General features: G+C 43.5%; 1 protein-coding gene across 1 annotated transcript; it reads right to left on the reverse strand.

The window, feature by feature from the left end:
* Window positions 1–171: 171 nt before the first annotated feature.
* On the reverse strand, window positions 172–15,271 carry LOC128424022 (vomeronasal type-2 receptor 26-like). Its single transcript, XM_053409797.1, has 3 exons — window positions 14,921–15,271; window positions 4,339–5,151; window positions 172–1,017 (listed from the first exon to the last, which is right to left on the reverse strand). Exons 1-3 carry the CDS (start codon window positions 15,080–15,082, stop codon window positions 760–762), a joined length of 1,233 nt encoding a protein of 410 aa, XP_053265772.1. The 5' UTR covers window positions 15,083–15,271; the 3' UTR covers window positions 172–759.
* Window positions 15,272–20,598: the final 5,327 nt, after the last annotated feature.

The raw sequence follows: 20,598 nt of genomic DNA on the forward strand, positions 1-20,598 counted from the left end.
TTATATACAATGCAAAATGTTGTTGCTAACCTTTAAAGCCGAAAACAAACTTGGCCCTGTACGCTTGAAGGTGTGTCTCCTTCCCCTTTATCCAGCCCTGACCCTGAGGTCCAGCTCCGAGGGCCTTCTGAAGGTTCCCTCCCTGTGAGAAGTCAGGTTACAGGGAACCAGGCAGAGGGCCTTCTCATTGGTGGTGACTTCCATGTGGAACAACCTCCCATCAGATGTCAAAGAAATAAACAACTAGCTGACTTTTAGAAGGCAGTCCTAGACAGAGAAGTATTAAATATTTGAGGTTTTATTGTACCAATTGGCTGTTCAGGGCTTTAATGTGGTTTTGCCAACCTTTAGGATTCGGATAATGTCCCACATGCCAATCCACAAGGTGCACACGCCTGGGTGTAAGACTTAGAGAAAGAGTTAGAGAAAGCCAGCCTCCTTTGATGCTGGGGTGTGTGGAAGGTGTGGGAAGGAGAGGAAGGGAGGAAGGGAGAAGTGGAGAAGAGAAGAGAGCTGGGTGCTGCTGGCTTTCCTCCCCAGGTGGACTGAGAGGGACCTGGCTGGGAAACATAGTCTGCCTTTTCTCAGGATGCCTGGGCGCTAGCACATTCTTGAGCTTCAAGATTCCTCTCCCCTCTCAGCTGCTGTGGCAAGAAGGAGCAGCGCTGGCAGCTGAAACTGGGTGGAAAGGACACCATTGGTCCCCCTTATAAGGTCATTTGGCAAAAGAGGCTCCAGGAAGAGCATGAGCAGGATCTCCTAGCCTTCTTCCTCGGTAACATCCCCTACCTTGTGAAACTTCTCAGGCCACTCAATGGCTTCTGGGTTGATGGTGAACTTGACGCCAGTAGATGCCTCTCTCCTTATACTGCCAATCTTCACTAGAGCATGAGACTCATTGTGAAACATCACCCAATTCAGAATATCAAAGTCAGGAGGCAGCTCCCAATTCTCATCCAAACATATTGTGCCCCTGGAAGTATTCAAACACTGGATTTCTTTTAAGAAAGGGTGGAGCTGGAGTGACAGGGAAAACAGAAGCATTTTATTCTTCCTCACTTGAAGCAAGTGGCTCTCCAAAATAAGATTAATACAAATAATAAATAAGATTAATACAAAAGTCAATACAATCGTCTTCTTTTTTTAAGAACCAAAATGCCTAATAGACGCATCTGTCTACTGGAACTAGTGAGAGAACATAATTTCCACAGGTGATGTCATGAATGAGCCAGCTCCCAGGGAAGGTTGCAGCCAACTGAAGAAAGCAGCCAGGAAGAGAGAGGGTTAACTGCCTTGCAGGATGAGCATCGGCTAGTGCCTACTCCCCCACCCCCTTGGAATGCTAGCTGATGAGGGAATGGCAGAGAACGTAGTCAGGAACGTAGTCAAAGCTCGCCGGAAGCACAAACCGGTGGGAAAGAATTAAGGGACAGCCTCTCAGAGAATGAGGAAGAGGAGGGAGTTGACTCACTCTCTCCAAGGTCTCGACAAATGGGAAGGCTTCAAGATAAGAAGGAAAACAAAAGATGTATGAAGTGAAAGTTCAGTTGCTTCTGGTTGCGCCGGAAGCATTCTTCAGAAGGGTCATCTTGACTGATGATGGCGGAGGCTGTGTTAGAGCCGTCCAGAGTTATCTGTTTATTTTGACAATAAATCATCCTTTTTAATAAACTACGCTCACTGTGTTATCAAGCCGGGGACTGGACTCCTGACTGGTGACCCCTTTATTTCTAGTGAAGATTGATCAGATCAGAAGAACTTTTATTTGCATCAGCCACAAGTCATAGCAATAAAGTAAGAAAATATACCAAAGATAGAGGTAAAAACTTTAACTAAAATATAATGCATTTTGGGGTTTACATCAAATAGTAGATCTTATTCTAATTGCCCCCCATTAAAGTCCTTGCAGTTTTGGCTGTCACCTGATTATCTTGATCTGCTAAAAGAAAAGACACAGTAACAATGGTTGAGCAACCCAGCATGGAAAATAAAAGAGGGGTAATAACGTCACTCCTCAAATCTTTATAAAGAGTGCAAACCAGAAGGACATGAACCGCTGACTCAATACTGCCATCTCCCCAGGGGCATAACCATTTTTGAAATCGACCCTCAAGTACAGCCAAAGGCAGTATATTCAACCTTGCGAAAGTGCATCTGTATTTTGGGATTGTTAAATTTTGCGAATAGGGTGCCAAATGTCAAGATGACCATGTGGAAAGTAGGCATACCATGGACAAAATTTCCTTCTTGTGGCCAGATTATTCTGTCACTCGATATCATGTAGGCCAGTGGTAGCAAACTTATGGCACGTGTGCCAGAGGGGACGCTCAGAGCCCTCTCTGTGGGCACGCACACCGTCGCCCCAGCACAGGACTGGCAGAAGGTGAGGGCGGCGCGTCAAGTCCTCAGCTCAACTTGGGTGGCCAGAGCGCCATGTGCACGGCCGGTTGGCGTAGGAAACTGTACAGCAGGAGTGGGATGCGATGCCCGTCAAGGCACTGGCTCTCTCTAAAACAGAGGTTGCAGCTCTTCTTTGGCCCTAGTTCATTGCGCCCAATTGCGTGGAGGCTTCCAGAACATATTGTGGCAATTAGTATTTTGCGCGAGCAGGTTGCAAAATAGCACTGGCAATGCTTATGGTGGGGCCTCAGTTTCGGATGCTGCACAAGCAGGACAGCAAAGAGCCTAAATCCCCAAATTGGCCCCTTAGGGCTCCTTTTGCTCAGCCACTCTGCACAGGATGCCCAGACTGAGAAGGCACCCTTGTGGCCAGGGAGGGGCAAAGGGAAGGGGCGAGTGGGGCATTGGTCCCATTCGGATACTTGATGCTGTCCCCACGCAGGCGCTCATGTTTTCAGAGGCTGAGCGTGGATCCTGGGACTTGTGTCTGAGTAGAAGCGCCTCGGATGGGGCGTCGGGGGGTGCAAAACGGAGCCACAACCCCCAGGGCGCACATTTTCCCTTGGGGAGCCTCTGCTGTGGGTGGGGAGGGCGCAGCAGTCTGCACGTGCTCAGAGGTGCACTGCCGCTTTGGTGAGCTGCTGAGAGTTCTGGATGGGCCTTTTCTGTGGGGGTTTGTGTTATTTGGTTATATGTTATGTATTTTTTCTTCTCATTTTGTGTCTTTATGCTGTGAACTGCCCTGCGATCTTTAAACCAAGGATGGGATCATGGTGGACTGAAGGTCTTTCAATGACTCCTTGCCCACAGAGATAGCAGCCTGGTGTTGGATGATAGCCAGACACAAGCTTGGCTGTCAGATTTCACTTTGGAAAAGAAGTTGAAATGAAGCAATTAACAAGAAAGAAGATTCCACCTAAACTTTAGGAAGAACTTCCTGACAGTAAGAGCTGTTTGACAGTGGAATTTGCTGCCAAGGAGTGTGGTGGAGTCTCCTTCTTTGGAGGTCTTTAAGCAGAGGCTTGACAACCATATGTCAGGAGTGCTCTGATGGGGTTTCCTGCTTGGCAGGGGGTTGGACTCGATGGCCCTTGTGGTCTCCTCCAACTCTATGATTCTATGATTCTATGAACCTCCAGTTGCTTTGAAAAGTTGCTTTGAAAAGTTGGATTGTTGTTTTCCTGACCTGTGACTCAAGTGACTACAAACCAAGGACCATCATCTTGCCCAAACCATGCTGCTGTCCCATTATTATGGACCACAAAGACCTCCCTTTCTTAATGAACTTTGGAATGGAAGACCATATTACACCGGTCCTGAAAGACCTACATTGGCTCCCAGTACGTTTCTGAGCACAAGTCAAAGTGTTGGTGCTGACCTTGAAAGCCCTAAGTGGCCTCAAAGGCCCAGTGGACCTGAAGGAGCATCTCCACCCCCATCATTCAGCCGGGACACTGAGTTCCAGCGCCGAGGGTTTTATGACAGTTCCCTCCCTGCAAGAAGTGAGGTTGCAGGGAACCAGGCAGAGGGCCTTCTCAGTGGTGGCGCCTGCCCTGTGGAATGCCCTCCCATCAGATGTCAAGGAAATAAACAAATATCTGACTTTTAGATGACATCTGAAGGTAGCCCTATTTAGGGAAGTTTTTAAGGATTGCTGTTTTATCATGCTTTTGATATCCTGTTGTAAGCCGCCAAGAGTGGGCAGGGTATAATTTTTTAAAAATTATTTTATTTTATTTTATATTTTATTTCATTTACAAGTGTTTCTGAGTCTGTCAGAACCTTGTGAGTTAACTGTTTTCTGCACTAAAGAAGCATTGAGTAAAAGCAACAAAGAGCTGGATTCACTGTGTGGATTGAGAAACTTTTGTCTCACTCCTACTTTTATTCCACCGTTAGGACAATGGATTGCAGTTTGCAGAAGGAGGAAGGAAATACCTGCCATGGCTGAAGTCTTCCTTGTTCCCATTCGGCTCCTTCTCCCACCATCAGCATCCGCCGGGGTCTAGATGAAAACGCAGCATTCAAGGCCTGGGCTGCAGCTTGAACACTGATGTAAGTGCCATAGCTGTCAGCAGACAGGACTCTCTCAATCTCCCCTTGGGGCAAAGACTTCCGTTCCTCCTTCTCTCTGCATCTTATCCGGCCTTTTGGGGATAAGACATGCTTGGAATATGAACAGTGAAATGCTTCCCACAAAAAATAGAAAAGAAGATTGGACAGTGATTCATCATAACCATGTTTGGTACTCCTTATTCTGGTCTTAATTGCAAAAGAGAGAGAACCATGAATGTACTGGATGTACAGAGGAGGGAAAGCCAAGCTAGCGCTGATGTCCTGGAAAGCTGTTGTGATCCAGATTTTGGCCCCTATTTCCATCTCATAATACATACATAGCTGTATTATTATTAGGATTCCCACTGTATCAGTTACATAGCAAACAAATACCCCGACTTGTCTCCAGTTGAAAAAAGCTTCACTTGGGTACCTCTGTTGATATATATCATCTTCTGTTAATATTTCTGACAAGGCAATGCAGATCCCTCTTCTGTTCATCAGAGGTGTCATAATGCTCTCAAACCTTTCTCCACTGTCATTGTCTGAAGCCAAGAGACCAATCCAGTTCCATCTGAAATGGAGGAGTAACTCAACGATCCCCTGGTACTGACTTTCTTCTTTGGGCAGCATCTGGTAGAGGAAAGGGAACTGTGTTTTATCTTCAAGAACCTGGGCTCTGAAGCCATAACTGAGCTGGTGAAGAAAGGAAAGAGTAATTGTTTTGCTTTCAGGAAGGGAGCAGATATTTAGTAATCTGAAATGATTAATATCTAACCACAGTTGTGCTGCTGGGATCAATGGGAGTTTTATTCGGAAACATCTGGTGGTGTCAGGAACTGTTCAGATGAGAAGAAGAGGTGGAGACCCTCAAGAGTCTTCCAGGGAGGGGGCAGTGGAAGACAGCATGGAGCCAGGTTTGTGGTGGTGGGAAAAGGACACAGCCCAGAAGAAGAAAAGAGCTGTTGAATGTTGGGAGGTGAGGAAGAAGGGCAAGGTAGCAGATTCACCAGCCCTGAAGAGAGACAGGAGTCAGATGCAATGGAGACAAGATCAGAGCCAGTTGAGACTAGGTCCCTTGGGAGCCTGCTAGATCTTCCTCCTTCCTCTAAAACCAGGCGTTTCACCCACATCACAGAGCAGAAAACGACCCAGAGGCAGAAGGGGTCCCTTGGCCACCACCGTAGGCAGCAGGAGGGATCTGATATGCAGAAAGCAAGCTGGGGCAAGGAGGATTTAATTTAATTTATTATACGATATTACTGTGCTGCTTTTCATTCACAAAAATCACAAAGCGGCTCATGAACAGCAAAAACCTAATAGAACATCACCAATACAACATAAATCCTATAGAATAATTTACAAATCATCAGTAGAACAATTACGTTCTATTAACCACTATTAACAAAACTACTCATAAGCTAACCTGTACAATTTCAACATAATTTCCCGTAAAAGAAATGGTGTGGCCCTCATAGTCAACAAAAGAGTGGCAAAAGCTGTACTGGGATGCAATCTCAAAAATGATAGAATGATCTCGATACGAATCCAAGGCAGACCTTTTAACATCACAGTAATCCAAGTTTATGCACCAACCACTGGTGCTGAAGAAACTGAAATTGACCAATTCTATGAAGACTTACAACACCTTATAGAAGTGACACCAAAGAAGGATGTTCTTCTCATTATAGGGGATTGGAATGCTAAAGTAGGGAGTCAAGAGATAAAAGGAACAACTGGCAAGTTTGGCCTTGGAGTTCAAAATGAAGCAGGGCAAAGGCTAATAGAGTTCTGCCAAGAGAACAAGCTGGTCATCACAAACATGCTTTTCCAACAACACAAGAGACGACTCTACACATGGACATCACCAGATGGGCAGCATCGAAATCAGATTGATTATATTCTCTGCAGCCAAAGATGGAGAAGCTCTATACAGTCAGCAAAAACAAGGCCTGGAGCTGACTGTGACTCAGATCATCAGCTTCTTATAGCAAAATTCAAGCTTAAACTGAAGAAAGTAGGAAAAACCACTGGGCCGGTAAGATACAATCTAAGTCAAATTCCTTATGAATACACAGTGGAAGTGAGGAACAGGTTTAAGGATTTAGATTTGGTGGACAGAGTGCCTGAAGAACTGTGGATGGAGGCTCGTAACATTATACAAGAGGCAGCAACTAAAACCATCCCAATGAAAAGGAAATGCAAGAAAGCAAAGTGGCTGTCCAATGAGGCCTTACAAATAGCGGGGGTGAGAAGGCAAGCAAAATGCGAGGGAGATAGAGAGAGATACAGGAAATTGAATGCAGATTTCCAAAAAATAGCAAGGAGAGACAAGAAGGCCTTCTTAAATGAGCAATGCAAAGAAATAGAGGAAAACAAGAGAATGGGAAGAACCAGTGGTAAGGACCTAACAGAAGCAGAAAAAGTGGTAAGGACCTAACAGAAGCAGAAGACATCAAGAAGAGGTGGCAAGAATACACAGAGGAACTATACCAGAAAGAAATGGATGTCTCGTATACCCCAGGTAGTGTGGTTGATGACCTTGAGCCAGACATCCTGGAGAGTGAAGTCAAATGGGCCTTAGAAAGCACTGCAAATAACAAGGCCAGTGGAAGTGATGGTATTCCAGCTGAACTATTTAAAATTGTAAAAGATGATGCTGTTAAGGTGCTACACTCAATATGCCAGCAAGTTTGGAAAACTCAGCAGTGGCCAGAGGATTGGAGAAGATCAGTCTACATCCCAATCCCAAAGAAGGGCAGTGCTAAAGAATGCTCCAACTACCGCACAATTGCACTCATTTCACACGCTAGCAAGGTTATGCTTAAAATTCTACATGGAAGGCTCAAGCAGTATGTGGACCGAGAACTCCCAGAAGTGCAAGCTGGATTTCGAAGGGGCAGAGGAACCAGAGACCAAATTGCAAACATACGCTGGATTATGGAGAAAGCTAGAGAGTTCCAGAAAGACATCTACTTCTGCTTCATTGACTATGCAAAAGCCTTTGACTGTGTCAACCACAGCAAACTATGGCAAGTTCTTAAAGAAATGGGAGTGCCAGATCACCTCATCTTTCTCCTGAGAAATCTCTATGTGGGACAAGAAGCAACAGTTAGAACTGGATATGGAACAACTGATTGGTTCAAAATTGGGACAGGAGTACAACAAGGCTGTATATTGTCTCCCTGCTTATTTAACTTATATGCAGAATTCATCATGTGAAAGGCTGGGCTGGATGAATCCGAAGCCGGAATTAAGATTGTCGGAAGAAATATCAACAACCTCATATATGCAGATGACACAACCTTGATGGCAGAAAGTGAGGAGGAATTAAAGAACCTTTTATTGAGGGTGAAAGAGGAGAGCGCAAAATATGATTTGAAGCTCAACATCAAAAAAACGAAGATCATGGCCACTGGTCCCATCATCTCCTGGCAAATAGAAGGGGAAGAAAGGGAGGCAGTGAGCGATTTTACTTTCTTGGCCTCCATGATCACTGCAGATGGTGATGCCTGCGCCTTGGGAGAAAGGCGATGGCAAACCTAGACAACATCTTAAAAAGCAGAGACATCACCTTGCCAACAAAGGTCCATATAGTTAAAGCCATGGTTTTCCCAGTAGTGATGTATGGAAGTGAGAGCTGGACCATCAAGAAGGCTGATCGCCGAAGAATTGATGCTTTTGAATTATGGTGCTGGAGGAGACTCTTGAGAGTCCCATGGACTGCAAGAAGATCAATTGTATCCATTCTTAAGGAAATTAGCCCTGAGTGCTCACTGGAAGGACAGATCGTGAAGCTGAGCCTCCAGTACTTTGGCCACCTCATGAGAAGAGAAGACTCCCTGGAAAAGACCCTATGTTGGGAAAGATGGAGGGCACAAGGAGAAGGGGACGACAGAGGACCAGATGGCTGGACAGTGTTCTCGAAGTTACAAACATGAGTCTGACCAAACTGCGGGAGGCAGTGGAAGACAGAAGGGCCTGGGGGACTTCCGGTTAGCGCCAGCGCTTAATGGCGGATTTGTCCCGGAGCTCCGGGAGAGATCTGCTTCGTGGGTTCGGGTCCTGCAGCCACGGCGGAGCGAGGACCCCCAAAAATCACAGGCGCGTAGCCTGTGAACTGGAGACTCGGCGGGCACCTTTGCGCCCCCCCGACGTTGTGAAATAGCCTTTTTAAAGGCTACGGATCAGCGGAGGGTGTATGGAGCGGTGCTGAGAGTCGCTTTCACCCAGCCTGCGAAGCGAAGCCGCGTCGCCATTAGCGGAGAGCGCTGACTTCTTCCGGTGAATTTGGACTAAAAAGAGCAACTTTCCGTGAGTAGGATTGAGCTTTAAAATATAATTGGACGTTAAAACTAAAGAAATTGGGCACCGAGACGGATAAGCATCAAAAAGGAAGTCTGCTTTCCGTTCTGTAGCAAGATCAAAGCGAAAGGCATTTAAGCTGTAACTTTTTGACAGGAGAGTTTTGCGAACTAAGAAATCCATCACCAAGCAAAGAACTCCCTCCCCCGAAGGCAGGAGGGGGGGGGAAGAAGACTTTAAAGTGATTTCCTGCCTGATTTAAAAGAAACTGAACTGTTTACCGCTGCTCCTTTACCTGGGGGTCGGACTGCCGGAGAAAAGGAACCGGCTAAGGACTGTCGCTACAATAAGGCTAAAAAGTAACTGTAATATTGACTTTGGCTACTCTCAACTTGAAACATCTTATTTTGTTGCACAGTAAGATATTTGCAGGATACTATTGATTTGGATCTTTTACAAAGAAAGGGACTAGGAGGGCTTTTGTTTTTTGGAAGGTGTGGGAACAATTCGAAGTTAAAGAACTGATTTTACGCCCTCTAGAGGACTTGTGAAATAGTTTCAGCAACAAGTGGAGCTTAAAACCTGAGAATTTCTTTTCTGACAGCTTAAGAGTGTGGGAATGACCTTGAGTGAAAGACTTTGTTATGGCAGATGGTAAACAGAAAGAGGACTCACAAGAAACAACTTTGAGATCTGGTAGACAATACAAAGTCGATCTTTCTATGCAAAGAAGGGCCTCTATATCAGGGGCTTCCGGAACTGCAGCTGTCACAAAGGCAAAAGTGAAAATAATGTCTTCAGAAGAAGCATTTGCAAAGGCATTGGGGAAAATAAATGACTCTTTGGAGGAACTAAAGAAGCAAGGCGCTGAAACAAATAAGAAAATTGAGGAAATCTCTGGGAAAATTGATTTAAATACTAAAAGCATAACTGACCTCGGGAACAAAGTGAACTCCAATGCAGAAGCAATTGGGAAATTACTGGAAGATTCATCTACAACACGAAAGATAGCTGAGGAAGCTAAGGAAATTGCAACTGCTGCCGAGGAAAAATTTCCACCGGTGTACAGGAAATTAGATGAGTATGAGCTGGCACTTTCTATGCAAGATATGCAACGCAAGGAGAAAAATTTAAGGATCAGACTTGTGCCGGAAAAGGAAGGAGACAACTTGGTGGATTACTTGACAAAAGAATTTTCTGACTTTTGGAAGCAGGAGCTGAATAAGGAAGAATTCAAGATAGAGAGTGCATTTAGGCTGGGAATAAGGCAGAGGAAGAACAGACCCAGAGATTGCTTGATAACTTTAAGATCAAAGGAGGAGAGAGACAAAATATTGAACCTGCACTATCAAACAACCCTTCGAATTGAAGATTTTCACATTGAGATTTTTAAAGACATTCCCAAAAGTATTTTGGATGCAAGAGGCCATTACAAGGACTTGGTGACACTGCTGAAAAGGAACTACATACTATTCAGGTGGGAGTTTCCCCAAGGCTTGTCTTTTAAATACAAGGGGAAGAAAAGAAGAATAAAGACAGTGAGTGATAAAGACAAGTTCTTGGGAGAACACGAAGAAGACCTACAGAAAGAGACGTTTCCAGGACAAGGACACCCTTCAAGTAAGGGACCACTAGATACGGACACAGAACCACCGACAAAAGACGAACAACAACTGGGAGCTGTAGGAGGAAGCAAATAACCCCATCATGGCCTTGCAACTTCTAACCTGGAATTGTAACGGTTTGAATAATCCCAGAAAAAGAAAAAACATATTTCACGCTTTAAAGAAAGACCAATTGGACTTGATTTGTTTATAAGAGACTCATGTGACAAGAGCACATAGAAAATTATTAATAAATAAGAGATTGGGACAAGAATTTATATCTTCAGACAGAGTAAAAAAGAGAGGAGTGGTAATCTATGCAAAGGAAAATTTGCAACCGAAACAAATCTTTAAAGATGATCAAGGAAGATATTTGGCAATTGAAATTCAATTTCAAGGAGAAAAACTTTTGATAGTGGGAATATATGCACCAAATGAAGGGAAAGCAGAATTTTTCAAGAAGTTGCATGAAACTTTGATGGACTATATGGATTACAATTTAATCATGATGGGTGACATGAATGGAGTAGTTTCAACAAATATGGACAAAGCACAAAGACAGGTAGTCACAAAAGACGGAAGACTACCAAAAACTTTTTTTGAAATGACTGACAATATGGACTTGATTGACATTTGGAGAACAAAACACCCATTAGAAAGAGAGGGAACCTTCTTTTCTGAAGCCAAAATGACATGGACACGGATTGACCAAATTTGGGTGACTAGCAGTATGGCGTCGAACATAAAGAAAGTGGAAATCTGCCCAAAAACCTTCTCCGACCATAACGCAGTTAAGATGGTGATGAAGCAAACAACAACTGGTTCCTTCAGATGGAGAATGAATGACACCTTATTTAGAGACGAGGAGATTTGCAAGAAGGCCCAAAAAATTTTGAAAGATTATTTTGAAATCAACTTAAGGACTAAAGTAGAAAAAAGAATAGTATGGGACGCAAGTAAAGCCGTGATGAGAGGGTTTCTGATACAACAAAATTCATTAAAGAAAAGAAAGCAAAATGAGAGGAAAGAGAAAATCTTGGAAAAGATAAAGGAAGGGGAAAGGAAACTAAGACTGAAGCCAAAATCGCAAGAGATTTTAAGAGAAATTAAATTGTATCAAACACAATATATGGAGCTGATGAATCAAGAAATAGAATGGAAAATTAAACAAATGAGACAAAAGACTTTTGAATCTGCAGATAAATGTGGCAAGTTATTGGCTTGGCAAATAAAGAAGAGACAAAAACTCAACACGGTAACAAACTTAGAAGTGGAAGGAAAGAACATATGCAACCCAGTGGAAATTAGGAACTGTTTTCAGAGCTACTTTAGACAACTGTACACACAAGGGCCGCAGAAAGAAATGGACATACAACAATTCCTCGAGAAAAATGGGCTGAAAAAGATTTCGCAGGAAAGTAAGATTATTTTGAGCCAGGAGATATCAGCACAGGAAATAGAAGATGCCATTCAAAGTATGACGTTGGGCAAATCACCTGGACCGGATGGACTGACTTCCAAATATTACAAAGTTTTGAAGGAAGGGTTGATACAACCTTTGAAGGAAGTCTGCAACGAGATCATGGAGGGGAGGAAGGCACCCGATACGTGGAGGGAGGCCTACATTACACTTATACCAAAGACAGAGACTGAAAAGACCCAACTTAAGAACTACCGACCCATCTCGTTACTAAATGTGGATTACAAAATCTTTGCTGACATTTTAGCAAAGAGATTGAAAAGAGTTTTGATGGAGGAGATTCATGGGGACCAAGCGGGCTTTCTCCCGAAAAGGCATTTGTCGGATAACGTAAGGAATATAATTGACATTTTGGAGAAGTTGGAAGTGAATATAAACACTAAGGCTGTTTTGATATTTGTGGACGCTGAGAAAGCCTTTGACAATATATCTTGGAGTTTCATGTTGAAGAACCTCCGGGGGATGGGGGTAGGCCAAGGGTTTGAAAATGGTATAGGTGCAATATACTCTGAACAGAAAGCAAAATTAATTGTAAACAATGTGGTTACAGAAGAGTTCAAGATTGAAAAAGGGACACGTCAGGGGTGTCCTATCTCCCCTCTACTTTTTATATCGGTCCTGGAGGTTTTGCTTAATATGATTAGGAGGGATCAGTTGGTTAAAGGGATCCAGGTCGGAGCTAAACAATACAAATTGAGAGCATTTGCAGATGACCTAGTACTTACATTACAAGAGCCAGAAGCTAGTACGAAAAGAGTTTTGGAAATAATTCAAGAGTTTGGTCAAATGGCAGGATTTAAACTGAATAAGTTAAAGACTAAGGTATTGGAGAAAAATTTAACACAGGTTGAAAAAGAAAGGTTTCAGAATGAGACGGGGTTGACTGTGGTTAAAAAAGTGAAATACCTGGGTATAAATATGACAGCTAAGAATGTGAACCTATTTAAAGACAACTATGAAAAAACTTGGACAGAAGTGAAAAAAGATTTGGAGATTTGGTCAAATTTGAAGCTTTCCTTGTTAGGTCGAATTGCAGTTATAAAAATGAATGTATTGCCAAGAATGTTGTTTTTGTTTCAAGCATTACAAATAATGGATAAAATGGATTGTTTCAAGAAGTGGCAGAAAGATATATCTAAATTTGTCTGGCAGGGCAAGAAGCCCAGAATAAAATTTAAGATATTAACGGATTCAAAAGAAAGAGGGGGGTTTGCCCTGCCAGACTTTAAACTGTACTATGAAGCGGCAGCTTTTTGCTGGCTAAAAGATTGGCTGCTTCTTGAAAACACAGACATTTTGGATTTGGAAGGTTTTAACAATATTTTTGGGTGGCATGCATATTTGTGGTATGACAAGGTTAAAGCACATAAAAGTTTTAAGAACCATATTGTCAGAAAAGCACTATTAAATGTCTGGGTCAGATACAAAGATTTGCTGGAAAACAAAACCCCAAGGTGGTTGTCGCCAATGGAAGCTAAGGCAGTTAAAAAGTTAAATATGGAGTCGAAGTGGCCAAGATATTGGGAAATTCTGGAAAAGAAAGGGGACAAACTGAGATTGCAGAGTTTTGAGAAATTAAAAGAGAAGGTGAGAGATTGGTTGCACTATCACCAAATAAATGAAGTGTTTAAACTGGACAGTAAAATTGGCTTCCAGGTGGAAAAATCAAAATTGGAGACTGAATTGTTAGAATCCAGTACTAAGAATCTGTCAAAAATGTACAATTTGCTGCTGAAATGGAATACACAAGATGAAACGGTTAAATCAACTATGATTAAATGGGCTCAGGACATTGGTCATAATATTTTGTTTGCTGACTGGGAAAAGTTGTGGACCACCGGGATGAAATTCACGGCATGTAATGCCTTAAGAGAAAACATTATGAAAATGATTTATAGGTGGTACATAACCCCAGTCAAGCTTGCAAAGATTTACCATTTGCCTGATAATAAATGTTGGAAATGTAAAGAGAAGGAAGGTACATTCTTTCACCTTTGGTGGACGTGCCCGAAGATTAAGGCATTCTGGGAAATGATCTATAATGAACTTAAAAAGGTATTTAAATATACCTTCACTAAGAAACCAGAGGCCTTTCTCTTGGGCATTGTCGGCCAAGGGGTGTTAAAGACGGATATAACTTTCTTTATGTATGCTACAACAGCAGCTAGAATACTCATTGCAAAGTACTGGAAGACACAGGATCTACCCAAACTGGAAGAATGGCAGATGAAGGTGATGGACTACATGGGCTTGGCAGAAATGACGAGCAGAATCCGAAACCAGGGAAGAGAAGCAACGGAAGAAGAATGGAAAAAGTTTAAGGACTATCTAAAGAAATATTACAAAATTAATGAAAGTTAGAATGATGTTGGACTGGAAAGTAAATGGTTACTATTAGCAATGGTTAAGACAAGGAGAATAAGGAAGATTAGCTTAAATCTAAAGTAAAATAAGGGAAGATTTGCTGAGTAATTGACTAGAATTTGGAATACAGAAAAGGGAGGCATGAGGAAGTCGAGGAAGAAAGGTTTAAGAAATTAGGATATGAAATGGTACTTGTTTTTCTTGTTTTGTTTTTGTTATTGTTTGTTTACGTTTTTGTTGTTGTTACGTATTATGTATTGTTTGTGTGATTTTAAAAACTGTTTAATAAAAATATTTTTTTAAAAAAAAGAAGACAGAAGGGCCTGGCGTGCTCTGGTCCAGGGGGTCACGAAGAGGCGGACACAACTAAACGACTAAACAACAACAATTTCAACAAAAGTGATATTATAAGATTAACAAAATAATATGCTATGGGACAATATTAACACCCTCAACAAACCAGCAACCAGAAATGAACCGAGCACTCTTGAATTCATGCACACAGTCTCCCCACCGCATGATCTCTCTCTCAATTCAGTTCACTAAAAGGCACATGCAGATAATGTCCATGGCAGCAGCTCAGGGCTGGAAGGTGGGGCAAGGCAGGTGGGAGAAGCCTTGGCCTGATGGCCAGCACATAGCTCAGGGTTTCCCCCCTTAACTTCCACCAGGAGGGGCATGTGTCCCTCCCTGCCCTCTGTCCCATTCATACCTGTGGGATTTTGTAGATGCCTGACATGGTGGAAATCTCCTTTGAGATGTCAGAATCACTCCTTCCAAGGACAGCCAGAAGGGGATTCTCTTCTCCGCAGTGATAATTGGGAATGTTTCTTCCGCTGCCTGCAAGCAGCTCTAGCATGGCATCTGAAGTCATCCTGGCATCAAAATAGTTCTCATAGAGGTTGTAGCCAAGAGTGATGTTGGGTAGGAGCCTGAGATCCTGGTTGATCTCCTGGATGGTGAACAGGAAGGACAGGGTGGGCCAGTAATACCTCGGCGTCTCACTGCAATAAGTGGATCAATTAAAAAGAGTGAAACCACTACTCACAGTTGAATGAAAACAAACATGATATGATACACAAAGATTAATCTCTATTAAATTATCTTTTTGCATTTATATCTAACCCTTTCCTATCCATTATACAATAAAGATTAGTAGATTCGTGCTCCAATCTAGGAGTGTAGATGCACATTGTCTCTCTGCAGAGAATAAAACAAAGTAAGAAAATGAATCTCCCTCCCCAAAAATTTGTGAAATACTGGGAAGTTGCTGCAAATGTTTTGCCTTTGCTTTTGCCTCAGGGATTTGGCTCCTTCAAAGGGGGGCTGTACACATTCCCCAGCTCTTATTCAGAAGGGAAAATGGGGGTCAAGTCGGGGAAGTGTTAGGAGCAATTTGAGTCTAGGACCTTAAAACATCTTTACCTAGAAGGAGGAGGAGGAGGAGGAGGAGGAGGAGGAGGAGAAGGAGAAGAAGAAGAAGAAGAAGAAGAAGAAGAAGAAGAAGAAGAAGAAGAAGAAGAAGAAGAAGAATTGCTCATGTTTAAGAGATCTGACTCCATAGCATGGAACTCTCCTGGCTTTTATTGTTTTATTTATTCATTTTGTAGAAAACATAGCTTTCTCTCTCTTCAGCCAACAAACATCACCCAGAGGATCTTAACATTTTATATATATATATATATATATATATATATATATATTTAATGATATTTATTAGAATTTCAGAAAGAGTTACAAAAGTAAAAAAAGAAATAGAAAAAAGAAACAGAAAATACAAAATACAGAAAAAATAAAAACAATTAAAAATAAATCCATCTTTCCATGTCTTGCCTTTCATTTACTTATTTCCCTGACCTCCTCACACCTCCCTTTTTTGTATTCCAGTTCAAATGGTTGATTCAGCAAATCCTTTCCCTTTTTGTTTTTATCTTAATTCTTTATCTTAACATATTATAACTTTACATTTTCACTTGTTAACCATCCATTTTTACATACTCCTTTATAACATTGCTGCTAGAACCACTTAATTTCATTCCGACATCATTTTAACATTCATTAATTTTTCAATGTTTCTGTATATAGTCTTTAAATTTCTTCCAATCTTCTTCCACCGACTCTTCTCCCTGGTCTCGGATTCTGCCAGTCATTTCCACCAATTCCATATAGTCTATCACCTTCATCTTAACATTTTATATTCAAAACTATTGCATTCCTTAAAGGCAATTCTGACGAAGCAGTTTATAAATTGTACAAACAGAATAGTAATAAATCAGATCTTGGAACCGTGGAAACTGCCTGGGTTTTATGCCATCCTCACCTCCTTTCTGCAGGTAGGAAACCTCAGGGGATCCCTTTGATCCCTGACCAGATTCTCTTGCATTCTTGTGTCACCAACCTGTAAGATGCAAGGCAATAGGAGAGGCTTCGGGGGGAATCTTTTACTGGACTCCAACTCCCATCAGCTCCATCAAGGCCAAAGGTCAGTCAGGCAAACCCAGGAATCTCTGGAGGACCCCAGATTCCCCAATCTTGGGGAAAGGATCTCTCCTTCAGAGATAGGGACCTGGGGTGCTTAAGGACTTTGACATACCTCTGTAAAGAATTACTTACTACGAAATCCTGGTGAAGGGTGTCTGACGAAAAACAAATGGATCACGTTGCAAAATACGTTTTGGAGATATGATCCCACCAATGAGAAAGTCTCCAGGCCGGTAGTAATTGCGAGCATCAGTTTGATCTCTGGTCAGATTCAAGGAGCATTTTGCCTTCTGCTTCACACAAACTCCATGGGAGCAAATTAGCAGCAGGAGCAGCAGGGATCTCATCCTGGCTCTGCCTCCTTCACATCTGTTACTCATGTCTCCTCTTCCTTCCTGACCCAGCCAAGCAGGAGAATCACAAGACTCTTGCAAGACCAAAGCTGCAGTGGCTTTCCTGGGGTGGGGGGCTCAGCTCTGGCTTCCCTCTTCCCCCCAGCCCTTCACCTGCTCCAAATCCTGACTCACTCTGTCTCCAACACTTTTTCTTTTCCAGTCCAGGTACAATTAATAATGTCATGCTGTTGGTGCTTCTGATGCAATCTCCAGAAATATCTCTTGAGCTTTTAGAAGAAGAAATCACTATGATTTTGATAATTATAAGTGGAAGAAATCTCACCTAGATAACTTTCTGGTGTCTTGAATGGCTCAAGCAGCAGCTGCAGATCTGGAGGAAAACATGTTTGCAATGCTGCTCTAACATTTGGCATAAATCAATGGGGGGGGGGGAATGTTTGGCCTGAAAATTTGCACAGGACTTCCGGAGAGAGACCTGCACCTGGATCCGACCAAAGGCCCAACTAGTCCAACACCCTGTAGCTCACAGTGGGAAACTAGAGAAGCAGGACCGGAGGGTCCCAAGGGAGCTGCTCACACCTTCTCAAAGGATTGGGGTGCTGAAAGCTTGAAAAGGCTACAAGGTCCCAAAGTCCTGCTCTGCCTCCACAGGGGAGAGGGCCGTTGTGCTCAGGTCCAGTCAGGGCTTTCGATGGAGACATTGGGTTGTCCACTGTGAGAATAGGATGAGGAATGACAATGAGCCATTGGCCTAAATGAACCAGCAGACTCCTCAGATTCCCAGAGCTGTTATATCATAGTTGCATTTCTGATACATGAGTGCCATCATAAGCACTGTACTGCCCCCACCTTCAGACCTTTTCATGGAGCCACGGATGGTAAGCGGAAGGACCTTTGGCCAATCGTCACTGTGATCAACTCCCGCCCAGAAACCTATCTCCCCACTTTGGAAGGACGTGTGGATCCAGAATTGGCCTCCACAGTCACTTATGGACTCACTGTTAAGACCATGTTCATGGATGACCATGTTACGCAGTTACAATGGATCTCCAAAGAGAGAACAGAGAAGATGCCTGCCCATGTTTGCGTCGATATGTCCTCTCAAAGTACTGCATCCTGAAACAATAGCCCCCCCATGCCAGTTCTCTCCCAACAGAGGCTCACTTCCAGGGGATATTTAGAGTTTAAAGGGCCAACATGCCATAACCTCTGCTGTCAAAAGTGTTGGGATACTGCCAGGGAGACAAAGGCCATCATGCCCCCACGCCGTCTCCGGACGATCCATCAACCTCCCGTAGAAACGCAGTATCAGTCAATTAGCGACACAAGCCTCAGAAACATCTGTCCACATTCCAAGGACTTGTGCACGCCCTTTGCAGCATTCGCACAACGAAAGATGCACTCAGGAGAGCATTATTTACAACTTTATTCAGCGTTGGTCAGAACAAAGAAAAACATGACTGCCTGTCTGCGTGTCCAGGCACAGAGAGAGAAAACAACAGCTATATACGAAAACAGAAACTTCCTGTGAGCCGCAAGTACGCAGACTGTGACTCAAACAACAGCCTGCTCCCTGTTTAAGGTGGAACGGAAATATCCTAACAAAAAGATGGTTGCAGCACAGCCCCCTCCCCCCCAGCACCTGCTGAGGGCAATGCTCAGGCCATTGCGCTGTTTCTGTGAATGGGACTCTCCACTGTGTCAATGGCACACCACGGGCAATGTTCACTTCCTGAGTGAAGCAGAAACACCTTCTTGCGCTTGTTTCACTTAGGAAATCTTGTCATGGGAACCCTGGTCTGCCATGAACCCCCAAGCACACAGTCACGGAGGCTCCTCCTCCTCAGCAGAAAGGTCCAGAAGAGTTTTTCTTCATGGTGGCAATTGACAATGGACATAGCAATGTTTTCCCATCCTATTGGTTACCGTATTTTAGCTTTATAAGACGCACACTATAGCCGCGCAAAGCCTTTTCAGGGCAGTGGGAGCATTCCTCCCGCTGCCCTGAAGAGGCTTTGCGTTGCTTTCACTGAAGCCAGAAGAGCAAGAAGGATCGCTGTGCAGCAATCCCTCTTGCTATTCTGGTTTCTGGGATTCAGAATATTTCCCCCCCCCCTTGTTTTCCTCCTCCAAAAACTAGGTGCGTCTTATGGTCGGTGGTGTCATATAGAGCGAAAAATACCGTACTTGTGTTGTCATTCAAATGGAACTTGTGATAACTATTCAGAACCTCAATGCATTACGAAAACTCTGTCTGGAAAGGTGTAAGCCCTGCAATTCACAACTGACTTGATTGACATGTAATTTCTAACCTGTCTGACCTGCTGCAGCCCCTCCTAACGTGTGATGTTCTTTTTATGTTTGCATACACATCGCGGACATTTGTGGGATGGGACTTCTTACCATTTTTCTGCCAAATGTAAATTTTTAAAAAGCTAAACATGCATTGTCTGGGGGTTCTCCTTTCTTTATTTTCAGAGAGGTCAAGTCTTTGTCGTAACAAATAAATGACCAACGTACAGCAAGCACGGGAATGGCTATGATCAGTCCAATTAGTCTTGATTTAGAAGCATATTTGCGCAGCGGTGTTAGTATTTTTATTCTCCTATTGCTGGGTCACATGATCCCATGTTTACATTCCTTACCATTGTATGTGTGGGAACGGAAGTATGACTGAAAAACTTCCGCTCTTTGTTCTTCTCTCTCTGACTGAGAGGATGTTTGTGTGAGGCGCTGCTCACACTGCTAGTCATGCTTGTTTACTTAATTTGCTGTAAATAATAAAATACTCGATGCCACATATCTGGACAGTCTGGCTTTTCGCTGACTCTGCGGTTAGCATGCACACAGGTCCATTGGATGTGTGTCACTGGATGTATGGGACCGCTGCCGAATTTGTGTCCTGATAAGCAGTTCTCACATACAACCATTACACATAAAAGATGTCCTAATCTGATTCCTGGTGCTGGAGGAGACTCTTGACAGTCCCATGGACTGCAAGAAGATCAAACCTCTCCATTCTGAAGGAAATTAGCCCTGAGTGCTCACTGGAAGGACAGATCCTGAAGCTGAGGCTCCAAGACTTTGGCCACCTCATGAGAAGAGAAGACTCTCTGGAAAAGACCCTGATGTTGGGAAAGAGGGAGGGCACAAGGAGAAGGGGACGACAGAGGACGAGATGGTGGGACAGTGTTCTCGAGGTTCCCAACATGAGGGAGGCAGTGGAAGACAGGAGGGCCTGGCGTGCTCTGGTCCAGGGGGTCACAAAGAGGCGGACACGACTAAACGACTCAACAACAACAACAATCTGACTCCTCCCAACTACACCACCAGAAGCCTTTGCACCTGCTTTTGTGTTTATGTTCTCCCTGGAGGGGTGCCCAATGGCAATGCCTCGGGCTGAGAGTGTTAATTGGCTCCTCATCACTATCACTAGATAATGCTTCCGGAGTTATCCGACCCATTGGCAGACTGTCCTTGTCTGGGCTGTCTTCCAGCCTTCCCCCTCCCACTGATCTCGGAGTGCCAGGTCTAGAAGGGGAGGGGGGTTGCA

This window comes from Podarcis raffonei, chromosome 12 (assembly GCF_027172205.1).
Source record: "Podarcis raffonei isolate rPodRaf1 chromosome 12, rPodRaf1.pri, whole genome shotgun sequence".
In the NCBI taxonomy this organism is placed as follows: domain Eukaryota; kingdom Metazoa; phylum Chordata; class Lepidosauria; order Squamata; family Lacertidae; genus Podarcis; species Podarcis raffonei.

Excerpts from the sequence above, each read along its gene's own strand:
- LOC128424022 (XM_053409797.1), bottom strand. The coding sequence starts at position 15,082 with ATGACTTCAGATGCCATGCTAGAGCTGCTTGCAGGCAGCGGAAGAAAC. Across the intron at positions 5,152-14,920 it reads GCATCTACAAAATCCCACAG|CTCAGTTATGGCTTCAGAGC; the intron begins GTATGAATGGGA and ends TTTCTTCACCAG. Across the intron at positions 1,018-4,338 it reads GAAGACTTCAGCCATGGCAG|CTCCACCCTTTCTTAAAAGA; the intron begins GTATTTCCTTCC and ends CTGTCACTCCAG.